At 41.1% G+C, this 17,653-nt stretch overlaps 1 protein-coding gene across 2 annotated transcripts in view; it reads right to left on the reverse strand.

Moving 5' to 3' along the window:
• Nucleotides 1-2,670: 2,670 nt before the first annotated feature.
• gatad2b (GATA zinc finger domain containing 2B) overlaps nt 2,671-17,653 on the reverse strand; it is a 50,397-nt gene continuing 35,414 nt past the window's right edge. The window contains exons 3-11 of one of the 2 annotated variants that reach the window (XM_044052494.1): nt 13,264-13,393; nt 11,572-11,703; nt 10,620-10,748; nt 8,429-8,599; nt 7,491-7,860; nt 7,208-7,410; nt 6,486-6,596; nt 5,811-6,024; nt 2,671-4,367 (exon numbers count right to left, since the gene is read on the reverse strand). In XM_044052494.1, the coding sequence (XP_043908429.1) occupies nt 4,231-4,367; nt 5,811-6,024; nt 6,486-6,596; nt 7,208-7,410; nt 7,491-7,860; nt 8,429-8,599; nt 10,620-10,748; nt 11,572-11,703; nt 13,264-13,393 (1,597 nt within the window). In that variant the 3' untranslated portion in view covers nt 2,671-4,230. Of the gene's footprint in view, nt 4,368-5,810; nt 6,052-6,485; nt 6,597-7,207; nt 7,411-7,490; nt 7,861-8,428; nt 8,600-10,619; nt 10,749-11,571; nt 11,704-13,263; nt 13,394-17,653 lie in introns of both variants that reach the window. The other variant, XM_044052492.1, reaches the window with a different exon arrangement.

The raw sequence follows: 17,653 nt of genomic DNA on the forward strand, positions 1-17,653 counted from the left end.
GATGATTACACTCTTTAACTTTCTAAATAATAATAATTATCTGGTGCGTACCACTTACACAAACCCTCTCCATCACAACGAAGGACAAACTGAACCTAAACTTTTCATCTTATGCCTTTAAACCAGGGGTCTCAAACTCAAATGACCATTTTCAATCAAAATAACACTATTTATGTTGATATTTCTCACAAATTCAAAATAAAAGTGTTTCTTTTGATGTGGAATGATAAATAACACTAACATGAGTCTATTGGTAAAATAAAAACATGATGATATTAAGTGTTGGGCCTTATGAAAGGAGGGCCACAGGTTTGAAACCTCTGGCTTAAACCCTCACAACCACACGTACACACACTCTTCCATGTGAAGTGCTTTAGATTATTTTAAATGTTAGCTTAATCTGATGAGTGTTTAAGTGCTGACATAGCTTCACTTGCTTTTAGCTTCATTTTTAAGTGTTTGTTTAGCCACGTTAGCTAACGTGGCTTTACTTAGCATAGCAGTGCTTTGAGCTAAATTTAGCTCATAGCACTGCTATATTATGTTAAGCCACGTTAGCTACGTGGCTGTGCTTAGCATAGCACAGCTAACATGCTGCCTTTTATATTAGAAGAGCAGTTAGCAAGTGTTTAATGTTTACACTGGTGCCATTTTAGTTTATGTTAAGAGTTTCTTTTCAGTACTGAGCTCAGTTCTAGTTGAAAGTCATTAGTTTGTCAGTTTAAGCCCAGTTCGGTTAAGTAGCACAGTTCAGTTCAGTTCAGTTCCACAATTATTTCTTTTCGATAAGTCAAAAGTTGTGCAGGACACAAAACCAAAATAAATTGATTGTTGTTGATTTGTTGACAGAATGGTCACTTCTGTAGCTTTACAGAGATAAACACACAGAGTCAGATCAGGATTTACTGAGACACGGCTCAGTAAATCTTGACAGTCTTGACATGGGCACCAGCCTGAGGACATCTCCTAATGTTTACCTACCTGTTTAACCTAATTTATTCTGTATTAGACACTGATGGTCTCTGAGAAACACTTGTCATTGTGCTCTGTGGGTTAATAGTATGACATAACGACAATAAAGACGTTTTTACAACTCTTTTACATCTGAATTGTGCCACTGAGAATGACTGACAGGTGTATTTCTGTCTTCACTGCGTCTTTGCTCCTAAACAAGGAGACAAAAGGGAAAAGTTGCCTCTGAATGACACATAATGTTAACAACAGACTGAATAGTTCAGTGACAAAACAGGTACAAACACAGTCTTGATTTGACCTTTTGCATCAGTGACATTATGTAACTGGATCACTTTGTAACATTTAAACTGCAGAGGCCTGGTAACTGGTAAGATTAAGTTCACGCTATGAGACGCTCAGAGTCGTAGCCTGACATGTGCCGACATGTGATTCTGAGTCGCTGTGATTTCACACTACATGACTGAGTGTGACGGGGTCACACAGGGGTCAAACTGGGTTTAATTAAATGCCTGAGTTGCCAGCAGAGTTATTAGTTGCTGCAGATACAGATTGGGAAAATACTGAAGGTTAACAAAACTTAAAAAATGACTTTTTCACTCCTCTCAAAGGAGGAAGTTGACAACAGATGCCATCTGTTGTCAGACAAAGGCAGCAAAACAGAGATATACATTATACAGCAGGGGCCTCAAACTCAAAATGACCTGTTTAGTAGTTAGAAATTAAAATCCTATCCTGATAATCCACCATGATGTTGCAATTAAAAGTATTTAGTATGATATCGCACAACATTTTAAAGTAAAAGTGTAAATAACAAAACCAGACAGAAATAAAATAGAGTAGACATATTGTAATTAAAACACTTAGACAAGCTTAAAATAATGTGATAAATATAAGCTTATTCATTACTATTGTTATTTATAAAAATATTGTTTACTGTTGGTCAGTTTGGGCCAGATTTAGAGTTTGAGACCCCTGTTATACAGTGTATATAATGTTTTTACAGACACTTTTTAATCCCTGCCTGTTGCTCACACAAGAACTGTTTAAATGTTTATAAAAAAATAAAACGGCGGTGAGGTTTGCAGTATCTGTTGTAAACACTCATATCTCACACGTATGTAACTGTTAATAAAGTAAGGGACAGCGCAAATGCCATATATCATATACGTGTCCCGTGTGAGGCAAATATCGCCTCCTGTGGAGTAAATGAGGATGAATTGTTTCAGCCATTTACACACACACACACACACACACACACACACACACACACACACACACACACACACACACACACACACACACACACACACACACACACACACACACACACACACACACACACACACACCTTGGACGCCACGCCCTCACTGTGGTCGGTCATCGGTCAGCTGCCACTTCAGCCACTCCCACCTGTAACATTCTTTCTCCATTAAAAAAAAAAAATAATAATAATAATAATAATAATAATAATTAAAAAAAAAGGTTTTCCAATTGGAAATATGCAAAGTGCTCCTCTGGAGTCAGGGAACTTGTGTGCAAGAGTGTGCACACAATGATTGATCCATGTCTCTCCCATAAAAGATATAATCCACATCCCTTTTTTTCTGTTTTTTTTTTTTTTTTTTTTTTTTTTTTTTTTAAATCTGAAGCTAGGTATCTATACATAATCCATACAGATTTTTTCAATAGGTTCTGTTTTTAGCTATGTTGATTATTATCGTCTCCAGGGGGCTAACACCTCTCAGGTACGCCGCCAATTTATTAGGAGACGCCGCAAAAAAAGAAAGAAAGGAAGAAAGGAAGAAAAGAAGGACACAAACTAAAAAATAAAGAATGGGAAGAGGGAGGGGGGGTCAGGGGTCAGGGGAAATCTAAAAAACCCAAATAGGAGAAGCAAAGAAATCCAGATTTGCAGGTTTCTACGTACAAAATCTGTGGCTTGGAGACACAGTGTATGTGTGTGCTTCCACCTTCAGATTAGAGTTTGTTTTGATTTCTCGAAGGTAGTGGGGAGGGGCAGGGCATGGAAGGGGGTGGGGGTTAGAGGCAGGTAGTGAGGCAGGATGGATTTGGGGTGGGTGGTTGGGTGGGGGCAAATTGAATTGCTTTAGACATGGCGCCCTCGCGTGGGTGTCAACGACGTCCTCCTTGGCGCCCGTCAGCTCCCTCCTCACTGGAGTCTGTGTGGACCTGAGTGTCCACTGATGGCTGACGCTTCCGGGGTTAACACAGTTGCAGTAAAGTCCCGCGTGGTTCATCCACCTGCCGACCGTTTAACAGAGAGAGGCGAGGACGTCTCAAGCAGACAAACGGACGGCGATGAGGAGGAGGAGGAATGGTGGGAGCAAAGGAAAGAAAAACGCGGATCACGTAGGATTCTCGTTTGTACACGTGTGCACCTTCTGTCACTCGTCTTCCAGTTCATTAGTCGTGACGCTGCCCTGAAACTCCAGGTGGGACATTAGCTGCATGTCAGTGTTAAAAAAAAAACAAAAAAACAAAAAAAAAACAGTGAGTGTACAGTAGGGGGCGCTCTGCTCTCACATTCTTCACTTCTAAAGGAAGCTCTTTTCAAGAGCATGCAGAACACTTTCTAACTTTTATTTTTTCTGGGTTTGTTCTTATCTGTATGACATTAAATCCACTTCTTTTTTTTTTAAACTTCAAGTTAGCGAGCTAAAGTTGTCGAAACTTAACGTTGCATAGCAACCAGAATGCAGTCTGTTGATCTTCTGTTACTAGCAAATTGTCACATCTAAGCTTAATAATTGAGAGGAGGAGGGGGGGCGGGGGGTAAAACGATGATTGGCCGTCGCTCCTGAAAGTAAAGGAGCGACGGCAGAGAAACATAAATGGACCAAATACGAAATTTAAAAAAAAAGCATAATGAGTAATAGTAACTGAAGCAGGTATAATAATAATAATAATAATAATAATAACAATAACAATAATAGTGCTACCAACAGCGATAATAATGGGAATTATAATTGTTAAACAACGTTGACGAAGAAGAGTTTTACTGTCGTAAGAACATTTGAGATGCACTGACAGTTTTAGTGTCTTTGTCCGACTGGTTGGGTTTTCATGGGTTGGTTTAAGGTAGGCACACGGACAGGCACTGCATGCGGTGGAAGGAGGGGGGAGGTGGTTGGTTGATTGGGGAGTGCTTCAGTATGGGAGGGGGTCGGAAGTGGGGCGGGATGGGCGTGACATCAGAGGGACAGTAAACGGGGGAGGGCGGGGACTGGTTGGGGCTCATTTCTGTCCAGTGATGGACTGCGATATGGATCGAGGTGGGATCATGTCCAACAGGTACTCTCTCTGTCGGTCTGCTAAGCTGCTGCTCTTGTGGGCTCCAACTGCCGCTGGGTTCAGATAAGCAATATTTAACCCTGCGGGGACAAGACACATACAACACATGAAGAGGACACTGAGGACAAGCGTTGACTTCTGCTCCTGCACAGAGACACATGTCTTTATAGGAAACACACATGTCCCAATTTTCATGCCAAATTATCCTGTGGGCGGTGCAGTTATTTGCCCCTCCCAGATTCTAAATGACCACACGCACACACACAAGTTAATTTTCACCACGACTGATTCCCAGAGTTTTGATTTATTATTATTTATATTATTTCTCTGCATTTGACCCATCCTAGAATTAGGAGCAGTGGGCTGCCACACTGAGTAGCTTCCGGGGAGCAATGGGGGCTGGGTTAGGGGTACCCCAGCCCTTTTGACCGGGTGGGGACTTGAACCAGTGATCCTCCATGGCCACGGGCTGCCTTAGGCTCTCAAATGCGATTAATTTAGAGGGAAAAATAACAATAAGAATAACTTATTTAGTTTCAATAAGGTCAGACACTACGGGCCCGTCCACAAGCAGACATTATTTCCCTTTCTTCCTCTGGCTCGGTTCATTCCCTCTGCCATTCAGTTATTATATCTGTAATGTGTACCAGTGTCTTCTTCTCTGTTTTTTGGTGTAATGTTACAGTCCTGGCATATGAACTACAGCGTTTTTGAGTCGTTTCAGGACGGTTCCGTGTGGACGGAGATATTTCCTGAAGCTGTCTTTACGGGGAACTTAAAAAGAAAAAGATTGTTTACGCCTTCGTGCCGTTTCCGTCTGGACGTGGCGTAAAAAGGCTGTTTCACAATAAAATTGGTGAGTACACTCGAAAACAACCTCAGCCTGGACCACAACGTTAACGTTCTAAGAGTACCCACTTTTTAACATAAAATCATGATTTTACAGTCATATCTGCAGCACCTAATATCTAGGGATGGGCATTCCATGCAGAAACACTATTGAAAGTTGAAAAATTAGTAAAGTTAGTTCCTGAGGCTTCACCTCCTATAACATGGTCTCATCTTGATACATAAACCACATATTTTAATTCTAAATGACTCATTTCTCACCTCTTAAAACTGCACTCTATGACACAGAAAAAGATTCATTCCTAGTTTTTACTACAATTGTGTGTTTTCTCCGTAGACCATACATTCGGAAGATACCTCATAATCACAAGTACATACATAAACACAAGGACAGAAATTTCCTTTTACATCATCATGACCCATTCCTACTAATATCATTTTTAGTTGGTAAACAAATATTTTCCAATAGACACTTTGTAAATGAACTAAAACTACATTTTTCACGTGCTATTTAAAACATTTACACATAAATATTGACTAAAAAGTTGGGAAAATTCTGGAAACTTGTTAGGAAACCCATGTGTGGGTCCAGTCCTAGTGTTTGGTGATCGCTGCACTGACACTAATGAGTCTAATAAAGACAGACACACACAGCGCGAGTGTACAGTCCGTACCTGGGATGTTGTAGATCTGGCGACGGCTATCATGCTGCAGTCTGTTGCTGCTACTGCTGCTGCTGCCGCCTCCGCCGCTGCCACAGTACTTGGCATTAGTCATTCCCATGAGGCTGCTGGCCACCGACAGCTGCGAGGCCTGAGAGAAGTTTGACAGGACGCCCCGCGCCGAGTTGGACAGGCCCCGCTGGAGGGAAGCCTGGGGCTGAGGAGCCTGGTGGAAGGACAGAGATGCCCTGAACTTCACCGACATGAAGCACCAATGACACAATTATAAAAAGGTGAAGCCTTTGCATGTCAACACTGAAGCAGAGAAACATCACACATGTGCGAGGTGCATTTACAGGGAGTCACACAAAAGTTTCAGGGTGGACTCCAGGATGCTCTGAGGAATGTCCCGTTTGTATTTTAACAATCCCAGATGTGCACGTAGACTTATTTACACATTTTATAAATGCCACAGCATCACAGTATGGACGTGCATCTGTTGGAGGCAAAACTTATTGTTATGACTCAAAAAAAATCGTCTGACCTCTCTTAATCCTGCTAATAAAACAATTAAATTCCCGTTACAAGCTCAACGTTTGTAAAAACAGTGATATGAAGTGCACAGAGTCATTATTGGTGACTAAAGTTGATCAAAAACTCGTCCTGAGTGGGGGTTTTTTTGTGTACCTGGCGGAGAGCATGATGTCGGATCATGGTGTCAGTCTTGGAGGCGTTGGGTCCGGTGGGGACTGAGCTGGTAGAGAGCGCCGCCTGCTGCTGCAGCCTCTGTTCAATCTCCTGAAAACAACACAAACACACACACAGTGAGTGCTTTATTAATAATAGTAATGCTAATAATGATCACATTCACATGCATATGTGTTTAACAGACTCACAAACTTTCATTAAATCACACAATCATGAAGTGAAATCTCTCTCGACTCTTTGCTTTGGCTCCAAACACTTGTGTTCCTAATTATTTTATGTTTAAAAACAAACAACTCGACATCAGCGGCTCTGAAAAACTTAACTTGCAGATCACAGTTTATCGAGACACGCACGTGAGTAAACAATAAGTGATGTTTTGCATAATGATACAGTAGAAACAAATTACACTTGCCACAAGATAAAAACAAGCTCTTTTTCATGATGTTGTAACTTTCTTGCTGACCTGTTACACAGTTTGACTTGTTTTAAACACTAAGAATTATTTGCTATGTACTATTTACACAGTATTATGTATTCTCCCCAAGACTGGACAATAAATAAAGAATATCTTTGTTTTTTGTGTGCGACTTTTTGAATGTCCCGTTTCCTTACAGATGCATATTTCAAGTATCCAGAATCTTGTGATAAAGAACGCTGACATATATACAGCAAACATGTCGCAGAGAGAAAGAGCCACAGACCTGTTCCTGCTGCAAAGCCTTCACAAAGGCGTTCTTCAGCCTGTTGGTGTGCTCTGCCTTCAGTGCCTTCTTCTGATTGGACGTCATGCACTGCTCGCAGAGGATGCGCCCGCTCTTCTCCTGCTTCCAGTGAGGAGTGAAGTCGGTTCTGCACTGGGCGCAGAAGAACGGCTCCATGCGGGGCAGCGAGCCTCTGAGTTTACCTGCGGAGGAGACTCGGTGTTAGCCAACAGCACCTGAGACAAAGTGTGGTTGTGTTTCTGTGTGTGTGTGAGCTGCTCACCCTGACTGTCGAGCACACTCTGAACCACCTCCTCCAGCCCCACCATGTAGATGAACTCGCTGTTGGCGGCAGAGGGCAGGAAGTGGAGGAGTGGGGCGGGGGGTTTGGGCGGAGGGATCTCCAACAGGGTTTTCTCCAGTTGCTTCCTGAGGGCCAGCTTGGCCGCTGCCTGGCTGCTGGCCTGGTCGGCCATGGAGCTCACGCCGCCGCTGGCCGACCCGGACAGGGTGGACGGGCTGACGGCGGAGGCTCCGCCCAGGCCGCCTGCCACCCCGCCGGCCCCCGCTGCTGCCGCCGCTTGCATGTGGGCCAGGTTCATGTACATGGCACTGGAGCCTGAGCGCTGGGAAGCTGCCACTTGCTGGCTGGCCTGCAGGGACACGCAAGATGTGTGAAATCGCATTCTTAAAGTGATAAGTAAAGTGATAAAAAACATCTCACCCAACAGGAAACAGTTTTTTTTTCTGTCAAATGTAATGCTTTGAATGACTTTCAGGTGTTAGCTCGTTAATTAGCCATCAGTAGCAAACCTATTTTATTTATTTCACGACTGCCAAGTGTGGCTAACTCTTATCACTGGTTGGAAACGTTCATTTTCAAGAAATCGAGGCCTTAAATTCAGTGAAAAGTGATGTGCATAGATGCAAAATCATTAACAATTACTCGTTTATTAATCGATTACTAAATTAATCTTCAACTATTTTGATAATAGATTACCAAAGTAGCGTTTAATTCTTGAGCGTTTGCTAAAGAATTAAAACAAGTTTTAAATAGAAATATATATATAATATATATATAATAAAATACGGTTTCTTTGCTTCACATAACAGAACAGAAATCATTTAAACTTAATAATTTGGTTAGTGGACAAAACGGGTTTCACATCGAGGATATACTGCATTCAAAAATAAAAAAAACAATCCAGGACGACTGAATACCTGCTGGTAGCTGACGGCATTGGCCAAGCTGCCGGAGCCGGAGCGAGACATGACAGGCTTGGAGGAGACCCTCTGACCCTGCAGCTGGGAGGGGTTTGGGGCGATCACTCGCTGGGACATTAACATTGGTGGCAGGTTGGCATTGGCCGCTGACCTGATGACCGTGTGACCCTGTGGACGGAGGCAAACAATGTCATGATTCTGAGCCAGATTTGATGTGATTTTGGTAAAAGTGACAGAGGAAATCTCGTCTATGTGACATCAGCTTCAGATTAGTGTTGTCGTCCATTGATGCCAACAACACAGAGAGAGGAATTTCCCCCTCATTCACATTCAACAACAGACCTGGGATCTGTTCTTCATACATGGTTGAAACTACATGTTAGACCAGCAAAGCTATCAGACATCACTCACCTCCAGAACCACTTCACATACTCTGGGTAATTCCTAAACTAGGAATATTTTTAGCAATTTCTCGTCCCCAAAGTACGAACTGAAGTGGGCAAGAAATCATTTAGATCTTCTGCACCTAATGCATGAAGCAAATTACAATCTGAACTTCAAATTCAAGCCTTCGTTACATTGAATGAGTTCAAAGCTCCGGTGAAATCGTTTCCGTCTGTGTGCTTTAAGCGTTTTATGTGACTTTAATTTCATCTGTTGCTCTTCATGTAATTATGATGCTGCTACCTTCTTGGCCACAGATCTTTTGATCTCAGTGGGACCAACCTGGTTAAATAAAGGTTAAATAAAATAAAGGCTGTACTGTACAGACAAAGCCCCTTCAATCATTTGTCAGTTTGTTAACTTATTGAGTCAGTTGTCCGTTTATTGTACTTGCTGTGTCTCCTTTTTCAGTTAAGTGTAATTTCCCTGTATGTGCACTCATACTTCACCAACAAAGCTGATTTGGATTTGTTAATCCTGAATAAATGACAATTCAATGACACTGAACTGATTGACACCCAATAATAATAATAATAATAATAGTAATAATAATGATAGGATTTGAACACGTTTACACATTTTTGTCCAAATCAATCATTCCTTTAAGAAAGATCTGCTTTCACAGACCCAGTATTTAAATGTTTAAACACGCAGTACACATTAAGGACAGCAGAGGGCAGCAGCTGCTTAGTGGCAACAAACCCCAAACCAGGCACACACACACACACACACACACACACACACACACACACACACACACACACACACACACACACACACACACACACACACACACACACACACACACACACACACACACACACACACACACACACACACACCCATAAAGACAGAGATCTGCTGCATATTTAATACCATCTCAACATGTAATGGAGGAGCTCGGCAACACGGGGAAGAACAAAAGCTTCCAGCAGGAGAGCGACCGTCTCCACCATCAGAGCAGGATCTTCTACTAAAACACTAAAAAAACTCAGACCCAGACCTAATGTTAGTCCACACCAACACCTTAACCCTGATTTTACACACACGCATGCACGCACGCGCACGCACACACACACACACACAGAGAGAGAGAGAGAGGTTCTTGTCCGTGTGCAAACACAAAAAGCTGAAGGCTCCAAAATCAAACACAAGAGAACAAGAGACTCAATATTCTGACTTACACCTCGAGAAAGAGACGTTTCTGCTGTATTTGCTCCCAGGACTTACTCACAGGAATTTAAGACACAATCAACATGTACACAACAATAAAACCTGTGACTGGTTTTAATAACGTGTTAAAGCAGAATACTGTAATGTGCTCATTTTCAGCCTCTTTTAAAACGTGCGTGGATTCAACAACACGCTGATCAGCCACAGCATTAAAACATGTTGCCTGGTTTAATGATGTGGCTGAACGTGTAAGAGGGAAAAACACTTTGTTGAGTTAAAACTCCTTTAACGATTCAGAGCAAAAACCTCTGTCGAGTGATCTTTTTTAACCGTTAGATTAGCTGCAGAAATGCCTAACTCTCGTTCATGTGACACCAAATATTTGAAATGACATTTGTGTTTTGTGGGGGTCGTCACGGCGAATCACCTGCCTCCATCTTGTCCTCTGTGCTCGTCGTCTTTTCCTTAAACATCCTTTGTCCAATATAATCACCACGTGTCTCCATGGTGCTTAAATAGTACAGTCTCAACCGCATTCTCATTGAATAAAACAGTAAAAACATACACAGACCTGTGCAGTGCGGAGGTTCTGGGGCTCCGGGTTGTGCAGGCCCGGCCTCACAGGCAGCTTCCCCAGGCCAGCAGAGCTGTGGATGGAGGGAGGCTGCACCGAGGACGAGGCGTTCTGGACCACTGCGACCTGCACACAGCGACGACGCGACATCAACAGCTACACACTTAACAGAGGATTGTTCTGTAGTAATGTTCTCTTTAAATTGGGAACACTGGGAGCTTCTGTGCGGTTCTAGTCTCTTTGGTTTAAGGGTAAACTATCAACTAATCAACTGAAACGCAATGTCAATCATATTTGAGGGTGTTTAAATAACGGTGTCAAATTAATTCTGCCTTCACATTACCGTCGAAATAATTCACCATACATATGTATATGTTCCACGTGTCAGTCATTAAATACCACAGTGTAACACTAATCACACAAACGTCGCTCGCCGTGTGTGTATCGCGTTCCCCGGCTTTAATGAGAGGCTTTCACCTCTTTGCATACAATTACAGATGTAACACTTTGAGGTCAGATCCCATTTCATGTCATATACGCTCACCTGTCACTGTGTAAGGTAAACCTGCACAGCTGCCCGCTACGGCACGCGTGTCGGGGAGTATTTCAGACACACACACACACACAATCGTCTTTTACAGACAACAGCGTGAAAGAGAGAAAATGCCCTGCGAGCGTTGTTTCTCTGGGAGAAAAACGTCTCAGAGTTCAGAGGAGGACGATTACAAGGACGAAGTAACTCAAGTAACCACTTCATTAGGTCTCCCCTGTACCTAATAAAGTGGCCAGCGAGTGTCTGGCAGACTGTAAAGGTGCAAGGGGCTCTGACGGGGATGAGTCTGACTTACAGTTGTGAAAACTGAAAGCAGCTAAAGTGTTCAGCAGAGAGGTGAGTGTAAATCTGTGTGGGATCATCATCATCAGCAGCAGCAGCAGCAGCAGCACTGACCTTCTGCACCACATTCTCCTTCTGCATCTGACTCTGCCGGAGCTTCTTGAGCAGCACCAGACGAGCTTCCTCCAGACGCAGCTCCTCTCTCAGAGCTTTGATCATCTGCTGCCTCTCCTCGCCGCTCTTCCCCTGGAATAAACCATTCAAAAAATATAGAAATATAGCAGCAGCAACACATGGTGGACTTTCCACATCTTTTATTACACACCTATAAGGTTAAGTAAGGTAACAACAGCCATGTGATGTGTCGCACATATGTAGTACTATATTTCTTAAAGTCGAGTATCAGTGCATTTTTGGTTTGTGTCCTGGTCCTGGCCTTTCAGTGTGGAGTTCTCCCTGCATGAGTTTTCTCCTGTGTCCTCCCATATGCCCAAAAAATATGCAGAACACACTGAATTGCCCATAGGTGTGAGTGACAGACGATGATGGACTGGCGACCTGTCCAGTGTACCCTGCTTTTCAGGCTTATGTCAGCTGGGATTGGCACCAGTGACCCTCATGTGGAGGATAAAGCGGTAGATGACGAATGCATGATTTTAATAAGTGCATATTCTTTGTTAAAATCATTTTTTTGAGTACATCTTTCTTCTTCAAGTTTAAGTCTACCACTTTATTCTCCACATGAGGGTCGCGGGGGTGAAAATGGTGCCAATCCCAGGTGACATAGGGCGAAAAACAGGATACACCCTGGACAGGTCACCAGTCCATCAAACGGCCAACATGTAGAGACAAACAACCATTCAACCACAATTACAGTCAATTTATAGTGTCTTTTAATCTCTGTATTTGGACACGTGGGAGGAAACGGGAGGAAAAACCCATATACGCACACGCACACACACACACACACACACACACACAGGGAGAACATGCAAACTCAACAGAGAAACTCAACCAGCCACACAGCACCCGTCCTGCTGTGAGGCAACAGTGCTAGCCCACACACACCACGTGCATATACTTCTCTAAGTTAAAAAACAACAACTGTATCTCTTCAAGTTAAAGCATAAGTGTTATAGCCATTTCTTATTTTTGTATATTATTATCATATGGCTTAAAATTATGGTTTAACAATGGTAAAGGCATGTAATTAATCTTTAATTCTTTTAAAATAAGATAAGATTTAGTCCCGCAGTGGGGAAATTTACATTGTCACAGCAGCAAAGACAGTAAAGCTAAAGCTAATATATAATAAACATGCATTTCCAAGAAAGTACAATATAGAAAGATATTAAAATAAGACTATAAAAAGTTAAAATAGAATGTACATTCTAGACAATTTCCAGAATATATACATCTATATATCTAGGTATGTATACACAGTATATATATATCATTTATACAATAAATTTATTTGGTTATGTATTGTGCATGTTATTCTAATTTACATCGGACTTTGGATCATCTTTTTTCTTTTTGCATTTTTCACCGGCCATGGTAACTCTGGACACAAACAGACACATTTAAGCTTATTTCTTGTTAGATTTCTATCTGTCATTTAGGAAACTCAGTTGGAGCTGCATGGTGAAGGAAACAGCAGCAGCTGTAATGGAAGATCAGGGAGCGCTTGATTGCCATTGGCAGGGCATGCATTTTCAATATTGCCCGACAACGTTGCACAAGCAACCAAAATCTTGATAAAAAGTTGAAAGTTTAAGTGTGTTTTTTTAAGGGATAATTTTTTACCTTGAACATGTCCAGGTTGGCCTGGTGCAGGCGTTCCTCAGGGCGAGGTGTTGTCCTGGGACTGGATGCCTCGTTGTCTGACAGGATGATTACGTCAGGAGATGGAGTTCTTCTGTCACGATCCGCCTCGCTTAAATGGGGAAAACAGGGCAAGAAAAATTATGTTTCGTCAATGTCACGAAGCCGACGACAGAGAGAGAGATTTATCTGCTTCGGTTTCTGCCTTCAAAGACGTAAAGACGTTGAGATTTACAACATCTCCCAACCCCGAGTGCTGTTTCGCAGAACTTTAAGACGAGCGGACGGGACTTTCCAGTTACGCCAAAGACTCTGTTTCACGAAAGCAGCAGCGGCACGAATGTTGCCACGGAGACTGATTATGTGCAGCTAGCCCTGCTCCAGATCAACAGCCAGGCTTAAGAGATCCTGGTGCCTCATCTGCTCAGTCTGCGTCACTCTGATCAGAAACTTGTTTCAGGATATTATTTACAGATGAAGTGCGCTTCCTTTTACACCGACTCTCTGAAGATTTCCCTTTCCTCTCTGCATGTCAATATGAACACAGGTGTTTAACAATCGCACTCTTCATCAGGGAGAAGATGTTTCACCACGAGCGTGGCATCATTTAATTTGTGTAAATGAGAAATTACTGTGGTTAAATATACCTTTCTACTCTTCATTACACATTCTGACACTTTTTTTTGTTACTTGCGTTCTCCTGTTTTGCATATTGAAAGTTTCACTTTGCCTTTTATTGGTCGCTCTTTTTCTCTGGGTGTTAAATATTCAACATTTTGCGCTAAAAAACAGTGTTATGTTCTGATACAGAGAGTCTCAGAGGTGCATGAATGTGAATTACTTAAACCTGACTTGACCGAGAGCTGCACCTCCTAATCCTGGCCTGGCTGAGCTGAAATGTAATCTGACTCGGTCAAGCTTGATTATATTAAGATTTTGTGATTCTGTTTTTGTGAAAAAGATCCTCAGAGTAAAAACTGCATAACATATTCAGTTTCCTCTTCAGTGTGAGGACATGGAGGACAAAAACCATTGACAAAGAAGGAAGAGAGTGAGGGAGTGATGGTGGAAATGCTAAATGTATATCTAAATAAATGGATGTTTGGCTTGTTTTAGTTATTTAAAAGCAGAAATAGCAATCATTCTAGAGCTGCAACTAACAATTATTTTCATAACTGATTAACCTGTTGATATTTTCTCGATTCATCGCTTCATCATTTGGTCCATAAAATATCAGAAAACCTTAAAAAATGTGGATCAGCATTTGTCAAACCTGGAAATGATGATGTGTCAAATGTTTACTTTTACTGATTTATTTGTTATCCAGAGCAAAGAAATGAATCCATTATCAAAATAGTTGTCGAATTGTTGTGAATTTGTAGACAATTAATAATCGATTTATTGTTTCAACGCTAAATAGGTGTACATAATGTGTCCTGAAGTCACTGCAAATACAGGAAATATGGCTGCAACTAACAAATAATTATTATTTAGTAATCTGTCGATTATTATTTCGATGAATGAATTCGTTATTTGGTCCATAAAAATTCAGAATTTGTTGAAAAATGGTGATCAGTGTTTCCCTAAAGTTGAAATGATTATTTTTGTTTTGTCCAGAAATTAAAAGAAAAATCATTCAGTTTCAATTATTTCTTTGATATGTGGAGCAAAAGAAAGTAGAAAATATGCACGTTTACAAATCAGAGAGCTTGTTTTAATCATCGTTATCAATTATTAAAATAGTCGTAGTCACAACCTCTGTCTGTTCCCGAGTCATGTTTTTGAGAACATTACTGTGAAATTTGACATTTTGGACATCATTTTTTTTTTAAATTTGCATGAGGTTTGTTCATCAAAAAGTGGCCAAAATCTAACCTTTAAAGTTCACATGTTGGCGTCATGTTTGGAGATACTTTAACTTTAAAGTAGACAAACAGTGATGATGTCTAAATCTGTCAAACATGTCAGAAGCACACACACACTCCGTCTGTGTGTACTTTATAGAGTTTCTGTTATTTTAGTAACAAGGCTATTATTGTGTGACATATTTTGAAGGAACGACAAATGCACGTCTTCACACTGAAGAGTCCTGACATTTAGTTTGAGTAAAGCAGGCGTCACAGAATAAAGAAAAAAGTTATTACTTATGTCGACAGTCGGAGGGGAAAACCCTACGTGAACTCCAGCAGCGGCTACGCGGCGGAACGACAGAGAGCTTAATGCACGGCATGTGCAATCCGGTGTGGTCCAACTGTGAGAGGCAGCAGCTGCAAACGGTTACGGTTTATTTTATTTCTATGTCTTATAAATGTCTGATGCTACATTTACCACCAGTTGCAGGTTTTTAGATTTTGACGTCATCTTGCAACGCAGCAAGGAAAGCGGTGACCTTCACTCTAAACATAGACGCATTACATAACAATACACATGTAAAAATAGCAGCTGATGATTCAACTTTATTATTATTTTAAACGTTACACTGCTATTATAAACGAGTCTGTCAGAGTCGCAGGTTAAATGTCTCATTTCCTGTGCTTTGTGCCGTGTTTTTTTTTTGGCAAGAGTTTGCCGACTTTGCTGCCAGTATTGTTTTGGAATATGATCGTTTTCTTATCTGCGGTGATTTTTACTACACATGTATGTTATGATCCAAGTGAATCCATGCGCAAAGACTTTTTAAATTCAATCAACCCTTTTAAACCCTCTTAAGACCGTCATGATAATCAGGCCGCCTGGATTTATTTTGATTTTATGGCTGTAGACTTGTCACCAAAAAAATGTTCAATAAGTGAGTGCTTATGCCTCTTTTTTCCAAGATAACAACAAGATATGTGGCAGTTATTCAATCGTTTAGGAATTAGCAAACTAAATTACTGGAATAATAACAATGACCTCTTCTCCACGGCCTTTATTTAAGGATGAGAATATTGTTCCCAGACGTATTTAACTAGAGCTGAAACAATTAATCGATTACTAAATTAATCGACAACTATTTTGATAATCGATTAATCAGTTTGAAGCTTTTTTCATGATTAAAACAAGATTTCCGAATGTTTACACTTCTTAAATGTGAATATTTTCAGGATGGAAACAAAGAAATCATTAAAAGTTAATCATTTTGGTTTGTGGACAAAACATCTGAGAACAGCATCATTTCCAGGTTTGACGAACACCGATCAACACTTTTTAATGTTTTCTGATATTTTATGGAACAAACGGTTAATCGAGAAAATAATCGACAGATGAATCGATTATGAAAACAATTGTTAGATGCAGCTCTATATCTAACCACATTTTTTTTGACCATTTTATTAGTTAACTACTTTACAGTGTATTTACAACCCTGGTTGTTTTTAAATGTGCTTTAGAAATGAAGCTGACTCGAGTCAAACGTCTTTCTGACTGACGGTTAAATCCCTATCTGTATCTCTCTCCTGAGCAGAGCACACACACATACGCACGCACGCACGCACGCACGCACGTGAAGTAAATCTCAAGGTCTCTGTCAGGACGCTGCACAGACACAAGCACAGACGCCCGTGTGTTGCATGTCGCCTCTCTTTGTACAGTATTTTCACTTGTGCTCCTTCTGGTAGAAGGAATCGCTCGATCAGCTGCTCAGGTGAGACAGCGGGAACGCGGCCTCTCAGGTCAGTCAGGACAGCTGTGGATTGTTCACAGCTATTCCTGCTATGCTCTCATATGGGCCACGTCCAGCAGCATTATTTTGGGGGAAATTTGGCCTGTGGAGATGTCAGGAGAAGTTCTGGTGAACGTCTGGAGCGACGCTTGCAGACGTGTTCTCATTAAGGCCGGAGAAGACGGCCAAAAAAGATACGTTCTTATGATAATCAGGCGAGATTCATAATTATCGTGAAGATTAAAGACAGATTTTTGCTCTCAAGGTCTCAGTTTCCTATGGACAGAAAACAAGTGAAATATTTCAAAGTAATAATATGATTTCAATCTCAAAGTATGGTTGAGATTATTTTCACAATTAATCGAGTAATCGTTTGGTCCATAAATGTCAGAAAACGTTCAAAAATGTTGATCAGCGTTTGTCAAAACCTGGAAATGACGATGTTCTTGAACGTCTCCTTTTGTCCACAAACTAAAATGATTCAGTTTTTTTAATGATTTCCTTGTTAGAAATGAAGAAAATATTCACATTAAAGAAGCTGAAACAACCAGGAATCTTGTTTTAACCATGAAGAAAGCTTCAAACCGATGAATCCATTATCAAAATATTTGATGATTCATTTAGTGCTCGAATAATCGAGTAATTGTTTCAGCTCTAGTTTATATCTATTTTTTCTGGCACTAATGTTTTACCTCGTAAAATTAAGGTTAAAAATAATGATAAAATAATGTA

Source organism: Solea senegalensis, linkage group LG20 (genome assembly GCF_019176455.1).
Source record: "Solea senegalensis isolate Sse05_10M linkage group LG20, IFAPA_SoseM_1, whole genome shotgun sequence".
Classification (NCBI taxonomy): domain Eukaryota; kingdom Metazoa; phylum Chordata; class Actinopteri; order Pleuronectiformes; family Soleidae; genus Solea; species Solea senegalensis.